Source organism: Antrostomus carolinensis, unplaced genomic scaffold (genome assembly GCF_000700745.2).
Source record: "Antrostomus carolinensis isolate BGI_N321 unplaced genomic scaffold, ASM70074v2 scaffold2609, whole genome shotgun sequence".
Lineage (NCBI taxonomy): Eukaryota > Metazoa > Chordata > Aves > Caprimulgiformes > Caprimulgidae > Antrostomus > Antrostomus carolinensis.
Window position 1 is genome coordinate 42,993 of NW_010339376.1, and position 7,875 is coordinate 50,867.

A 7,875-nucleotide genomic window follows, 5' to 3' on the forward strand; every position below is an offset into this window, starting at 1 on the left:
ATTGCCCCTTGTCCTGTCACTGGGCACCACTGAAAAGAGTCTGGCCCCATCCATTTGGCCACCAACCCTTTAGACATTTATGAACATTGATCAGATCCCCTCTCAGTTGCTCTTCTCCAGGCTGAACGGCCCCAGCTCCCTCAGCCTCTCCTCATAAAAAAGTTGCTCCAGCCCCTCACTCCTCTTTGCAGCCCTGCAGTACAGTACCTTTAAACATGGGCGCTAATTTCCACACTCCCAGTCCACCAACAGAGGTATACTGGCCCAGAGCGGTTTCCAGCAGGAACAGAGGAATTCCAGCAAACACCAGCGTCAGGAAATAGGGGATGAGGAAGGCCCCTGAAAGAAGAAGCAATGTCAGCAGAGGGTTCCCCCTTTCACCAAGAAGGAAACGCCTCCAACTGTGGTTTCTCCCTGTGCAGCACCCATGAGGTGTAGACGTGCTTGGAGGTGACAGTTTGCAGCTGGATTTGGTCTGTTTGGTAGTTCTATTGAGATCACCACTGTCTTCCCCATATCTGTTCCTCTCACTATGGATATAGAAGTGTCATATATATGTATATGCTGGCACATCACATAGCTAGTGATGCCAGTCTCAGTTGTTAGATATTCAGTGCTGAGCACAACCTGACAATGAACCCAACAGCCTGGACACTGACACTGGTAACTTGTTCTTGTTGATACTTCCCATCTCAGGAAGTTCCAGCAGCTCCCAATTCTTCACCTTGAGGGAAAATGGGCACAGGAGTTTCTGTCATTGGCCACTCCTTTTTTTGTTTATGGATATTTCAGTCTTATAAGGAAACTGGCTAAGACTGTATCCACCCTTCTAGCAGCCCCATACATCTCCCAACCCTCGCTCTAGGTTTTACCCTTAAAATTCTTGGTGGAAATTGTTCAAGTCAATGGTCTCTCCTGATGGGTCTCTCTTCCTTTTTCTTTTCAAACCAGTTCTTCCCTCACAAATACGGATTCTCAGAGGCATTTCCCTGTCACTAACTGGCTCAGCCTGGGCTGGAGGTGGGTCCACCTTGGAGCCAGGGGAATTTTGTGAAGCTTCTCACACTGTAGCCCCTTCCCCCGTTACCAAAACCAGCCCCAACACAGAAACCCAACACAGTCCAGCAGCAGATGATGGCTGTGGAGAGGAAGGGGAAACTCGCTTTGCTCACAAGCAGCTGGCTGTGTCCAGGACGGTCCTGGTTTCTGCTGGATGAGCTGTCAAAGTTGCCTTCTCCAGATATTAGTGGGAAAGCAAACCCAGAGCCAGCGAGCAAAGCCACTCTGGAGAACTGCAGCCCAGCTTCCACCTGGCAGAGCCAGACTCCACCAGCTGCTCTCCATGGGCAGGGACATAGCGAGGCACAGCCAGGGATGCTGGCTCAGGGGACACCCAGCTGGGGACATCCATCTCCTGCCAAAGCAAGGAGCTGAGCCCAGCTGGGAGAGGCAGGAGCCAGCACCCAGCGTGGGAGTCCACGGGAGGCAGCGGGCAGGAGGAGCTGGTGGTGGGTGGAGAGGAGAAAACACACTGTGGGCCAGCAGCTCGATGATGGTGAGCTTGGATTGCAGGCTGGCATGGACATACAGACCCTTAGGTTGTCCAACAGCCTGGTGTGGAGGAACAAACGGCTTTGAGCATCACTGTGGGATGGGCATCCTTGCTGCTTCCTCACTAGCCAACGCTCTGAGGACAAAGATGATGCCAGGCTACCTTTGTGCTCCATTGTAGAGCTTGGGGACTGAGCTCATTGTAGAGCTTGGGGACTGAGCTTACCAGCAGTCACAGTACCTGGATGGCTTCTGTGCAAACAGCTAATGAAATTTAGTCACAACCCTGATGATTTTGCATTTTTCATCTACAGCAAGCTATAGGAAGGTTTGTAGGTAAAAGATTTTATTAGAGTATTGAGGGGGAAAAAAAAAAGAACAAAGCAAACATTTGGACTCGGGTCATTTATCCTGGTTTGATAAAAATCCTATAAAATAGGGGAAAAGCTACAAACCAGACCACAGCCTCAAAGTGAGGGCTGTTGGCAATGACACTGCCACTCTGAAGGGTCAGGTCCCCAGGCAGGTGTGGGTGACATCCCCAGCTGTACAGTCAGAGGCGTACATCAATCTGGAAATTTGTACTTAAAATTTGCATGCCTGTGCCTAAATCCTTGGCACAGAGAGAAAAAGGGCTAGTCTTTAATCTCTGGCCCTGAACAGGCTGCTGCAAGGTCTGGTTTATTTCCTAGGCCTGCTACAAATAGTTGTGTATAACCTTGGGAGAGTCCAAACCTATCTCCAAAGTCCATGGGGTGATGGTGCTGGTTCTGCCCTGCCTGCTCTGGGCTCTTGGAGGTGGGGAAGGATGGTACAGAGCCTGTGAGCCCCCAATCTGCCTGCAGCCTCCAGCTCCCAACGCCCTACAGAGAGGAATAATAATGAATCCTTCCAAGGCCAACAACTGCCCACAACCCAACAGCTGAGCCTTACAAGCTGTTCCACGCCGTTGCTCGGAGTCTCAACGTGTAAATGAGAAACGCATGATGCTTATTTAAAGAAACGTTCTTCTCTCAAGTTATTCAAGCTCAGGATCTCACAGGATAATTTTTAGCACCTACTGAGCCACATTTAGAGTCAATTTAGAGGCGGGTAAAACGCTGTTGACATCAGAAGGGCTGCAGGAGGTTAGGAATCAGTGTAGAAGCTGGAGCATTAATCATAGCCAGGCACATTCAGCTGCGTGCAGAGCCCAGGCGTGGCTTTCGGTAAAGCCCACTCCCCGCAGCCCTGCCCTGGGTGAACATCCCCTAATGATGTGCCTGATTACAACGCCGAGCAAATCAACCGTGAGCGATCGAATGTGACAGTGGTGAGCGACACGACAACATTTCCACATTCCATTCAATTTGCCTGTGTGCAATGGGAGCAGCTCACACCAACCCTGCTCCCAGCAGCTGGAATGAAAGAATCCCACCCCACCCACAGTCTGCTCTGCTCCACGGGCAGGGCAGAGCCACCACGGCGCCCACCCAATTGTCAATCCCACGCTGACCCTTCCTCACTGCTCCACACCAATTCCCAGTGACGCTGGCATGTGTCAGCTCTCCTGCCTGTCTCCAGCATCAGCATCTGATGATGGTTGGACTAGATGATCATAATGGTCTTTTCCAACCAAACTATTCTATGATTCTCCGCTTGCTCCTTGTTGTTGCCGGCAGCGGGAACAGTCGTGCTTGTGAACAGTCAGACCAGGTCATAATATTGCTGAGAGCACTCTCCCAGTGACGCTGGCATGTGTCAGCTCTCCTGCCTGTCTCCAGCATCAGCATCTGATGATGGTTGGACTAGATGATCATAATGGTCTTTTCCAACCAAACTATTCTATGATTCTCCGCTTGCTCCTTGTTGTTGCCGGCAGCGGGAACAGTCGTGCTTGTGAACAGTCAGACCAGGTCATAATATTGCTGAGAGCACTCTGCACCTCCACAGCACCCTCTGTCCTAGGATCTCAGCTGACTTCATAAGTAGGATTAATTTTAGCTTTGAAACACCTCTCATCTAATTATAGATATTGTCATCCCCACCTTTAGGTGTGAGGAGATGGAGTCGTGGGCAGCATGGATCCGGGAGTGTTTGAGATGATGCAGCGATCGTAGGGCAGAGATGGGGCTAAAAACCAGTCCCAGGCTGGGACTTAGTCCCTGGCTTAATGTCCTATGAGGATGGCTAGCACAGTCAGGTGCTGGAGGGTGGCTAGATAAAAATAGCAGACCCACAGTGTGGCTCTGGCTGTGGTGGCACAGTGTCCCCTAGGTAGACCTGGTTGATGCCCATAAACCAGACTTGGCCCCAGCCACATTTGCGTCTCTGCACAAAACTGAATTAGAAATCTTCTTGTCCAAACGGATAACTGTCCAGTCTGCCCATGGGGACTTGTCCCATGTGCCTCAGAGAAAGGGCCAAGATCTCTCAAAAAGCCATGGAGCTACATGGGCAGGGAGTTAGACCCTTCTCCTCTTTCCCAGGGCCATAGGAGAAGAGCATCCTACACCACCAGCTCCATGGACAGCAGAAGAGGGCTGGTGATATAAGGAGAAGTCAGGAGAGCCAAAGACAAAGTGGGTTTTGACAAGGGAATTCAAGACAAAAGTAAAAGAAAAAAAAAGGTGTGGAGAAGAAGTGTGAGAAGAGACCCTCAGAGCAGCATGAGTGAACGTGGCACTGGGGACAGGGACTCTGGGCAGTGAAGAGCTAAGAGGGAAGTGAAGAGCAGCAGGGGATGACTAGCAGGTGACAGTAGAATTATATACACAGCCTTAATGGTGAGGCAGAAGGGTTTGGACTTGTGTGGGAAGCCTGGGGAATGGTTCAAGGCACAAACAACGGGACAGCTGGGCATGGGGTGGGAGTGGGGAGAAGAAAGAGCTGCTGCTCTGCTGACACCAAGCAGCTCATGCTCCCTTCCACAAAAGCATCTCCCTGCCATGGCTGAGGAAATCGCACCATCGTAGAGGAGAGCTGAGGCACAGGAGTGTGTTTTCTGCCTTGATCCAAGACATGCAGAAGGAGCTGATCTCTCAGATCTCTTGATTTGTAGCCCAGCACTGTTCCTCCATCTCCCTACCTTTCTCTGCTTTGGCAAAATCTCAGCTCAGGACTGCTATGGAAAGGAAGTAGTGGGGCAATAACAAAAAGAACTTAGAAAGCCGGCGTTAGCTGAGTGCAGAGGAGGGCCCTGCTCCCAGCTGCACCACAGTTACTCTAGGTCCTTCACCAGCTGCCACCTTCTCTCGTGGCCTCTGTTTTCAAAACTTTAGGATGGAGACCATAAGTGTGACCATTCTTACAGCACTCTAGTCCATTAAAGCTCCTTTCCTTCCATGGATGATGGCACTCACACGTCTCTGTGTTTATGTCCATACGTATGAGCACCTGCATCCATGTCTACACGGCCCTGCGATGGTCCATGCAAGGCTTCTAATCTAAACTCCTCAGGCATGCCACCCAGACTCAGATACAAAACTGCTGCCTTTGAGAATGCACTGAACTGAGGTGAAACCCACCATATTAGCAGATATAAACTGATTTTCCTGGGAACACCCCAGCACCCAGGTAGGTGCCTATGTGCATAGTCCGCCTTGTAAATAAATGAGGTTCCAGACACTCTTGGCTGTAGCCTCATGTCCTGGTTTTTATCTGGGACAGAGTTAGGTTGCTTTTCAGCAGCTGGAACAGTGCTGGGGTTTGGGTTCAGCTGGGATTTGTTAGGAGAGAAACGCTGAGAACACACCGATGTTTTCAGTTGTTGCTGGAAGTTGAAGGACTTTGTATTTTGCCAGTCTACAAGTGGAAGATCTGGGGGGTGAGGAATATTGAAATTAATCAGCTCCATGTGCATTGGGCTCTGCCAAGGGGCTATTCCATATCATATGGGAACGGGCCGGGCTTGGTCAGCGGGTGGTGAGCAATGGCACTGGGTAGCACTCAATTGCATATTTTATTACTATTATTATTATTATCATTATTATTTTAATATCATTATTATGTTAAGTTTTCTTTTATGTCAATGATGTAATTGTTGTTATCTCCCCCTAGGAGTCTCCTTCCCCTTGCTCCCCAGTTCTCTCCCCTCTCCCCTGGGTGGGGGCAGTGAGCGGGTGGCTGGGTTTGGCTGCCAGCCCAGTGCCAACCCAGTGCCAGCCCAGTGCCAGCCCAGTGCCACCAGCACAGACTGCAAACTTGGACTGCAGAAACTTGACAAAACTCAAACTTCTAGTTACATTTCTTTGGGCTGCTTCTTCCCAACCTACACTTGCTAGCAAAGCCCACAGACCATGAGAACTAATCTCCTCACAGCTTAATGACTCACATCATGAGGGCAACCTCTCAGCCAGGGGACCGGCCGCTTGCCCAGACCCACACCAGACCGCAGCCCGTGTAGGGGACGAGGCTGCTCACAAGTGCTGAGCGTTTCTCTCACCTCCTCCGTTCTTGCCACAGAGGTATGGGAAGCGCCAGACGTTGCCCAGCCCGATAGCATAACCCACGCAGGACAGCAAGAAGTCAAATCTCCCCTTCCAGGAGCCTCTGTCTGGGATCTCCTTCTTCTTCTTGGTGCTCGCAGCCTTGGGGGCGATGGGGTCCAACTCCTCCAGGGCTGCCTGCTTCACCTCAGAGGGAGAGCTCAGCTCCACAGAGGTGTTGTCCATCTTGCCCATCGTGACTCAGGCGTACAGCTGCTCTGGCTCAGGGGCTGGAGGAGCAGGAAGGGCAACCTCCACCCTGGCTGAGCACAGGTGAAATGGGAAGCGCTGGGCAAAGCTCCTGAGGAGAAAGTAGAGAAAGAAGGTGCCCTGTGTTAGTGTAGTGGGCTTACAGGATCCCAGAACTGCCTCGATTGGAAAAGACCTTTGAGATCATCAAGTCCAATCATTAACCCCACACTGACAAGTCCCCGACTAACCCATGTCCCTCAGCACTGTGTCTACACCACTCTGAAATCCCTCCAGGGATGGGGACTCCACCACTGCCCTGGGCAACCCCTTCCAATGCCTCAGAACCCTTGCAGCAAAGAAATTCTTCCTCACATCCCATCTCAACTGCCCTGGACACAACTGGAGCCCATTTCCTCTTGTCCTGTCCCTTGCTCCTTGGTTGAACAGACCCACCCCCACCTTTAAGGCCCAGGTTGGCCAGAGAAGCTGTGGCTGGTCCTCCCCGGGCCAGGCTGGATGAAGCTTTGAGCATCCTGGTCTAGTGGAAGGTGTCCCTGCTGCTGGCAGGGGGGTTGGGACTGGATGAGCTTTAAGTTCCCTTCCAACCCAAACCAGCCTGGGATTCCATCATTCTATGAACAGGCTACTTTACCAGACCGGTGTCTAAACCAATATTACACTCGTGTCTTGGAAATGAAGTGCAGTTCTCCCTTCCCCTTACAGAAGCTATCGTAGAGTCAGAAAAGGGCATGGAGGAGAACCAAAAGGATGCTTCAAAGCATGGAACACCTTCCATGTGAGAAAAGACTGAAATGAACAAGGATCCATCATCTTGTGGAAGAGGTGACTGATGGGGAGGGGGTCTATAAATGTACCAGTGTCACAGGATATGCGTATTCATCATTTCTGGCACAAGCATTATGGGGGATTAAATCCAGACAACAGGTGTTAGGTTCAAAAAGAGCAGAAGATGATATTCCACCAAACACACAGCTATGGAGCAAGACTCCCCAACCCAGAACCTGCTGGATGCCAAGAAGTTTACATGGCTTCAAAAAGGAAATTAAGAGGAAAATAATGGAAGGAAAATCCAACAGGAGCTGCCACTGCAGTTCAGGAAATCCCTGAGCTGAAAGTTGTTGAAGGTTGAGGGTATCTGCCCAGGTAGTATCATTCCCTACTTTTATCCTCTTCCCTCAGGATTTGCCCTCGGCCAGTGCAGAAGACAGGGTCTGGGACTGGCATCGTGTTGGCTCTCACACAGTTCTCAGCCCATTTTACATGGAGCTGAATTTAAGCCTCCACCAGAGGCTGGAAAGGTGACCAGTGCCACAGTGTCCCAGAGAAGCCTGTTGACATTGTTCCCATATTGAAAAAGGAAAAGGAAAAGGAAAAGGAAAAGGAAAAGGAAAAGGAAAAGGAAAAGGAAAAGGAAAAGGAAAAGGAAAAGGAAAAGGAAAAGGAAAAGGAAAAGGAAAAGGAAAAGGAAAAGGAAAAGGAAAAGGAAAAGGAAAAGGAAAAGGAAAAGGAAAAGGAAAAGGAAAAGGAAAAAAAAAAAAAAAAAAAAAGAAAAAGAAAAAAAAAAAAAAAAAAAAAGAAAAAGGAAAAACCGAGTTGGTACGTCAGGAAACAAAGCAATGCTATGAAGATGCTGGCCTGGCTTGAG

At 50.1% G+C, this 7,875-nt stretch overlaps 1 protein-coding gene across 1 annotated transcript in view; it reads right to left on the reverse strand.

Annotated features, from left to right (window-relative positions):
- The window catches only part of LOC104531053 (sodium- and chloride-dependent GABA transporter 1), a 22,431-nt gene extending 16,219 nt beyond the window's left edge, over window positions 1–6,212 (reverse strand). The window contains exons 1-2 of the mRNA XM_010175832.1: window positions 5,975–6,212; window positions 208–339 (exon numbers count right to left, since the gene is read on the reverse strand). Of these exons, the coding sequence (XP_010174134.1) occupies window positions 208–339; window positions 5,975–6,212 (370 nt within the window). The remainder of the gene's footprint in view (window positions 1–207; window positions 340–5,974) is intronic.
- Between the last annotated feature and the right edge of the window lie 1,663 nt (window positions 6,213–7,875).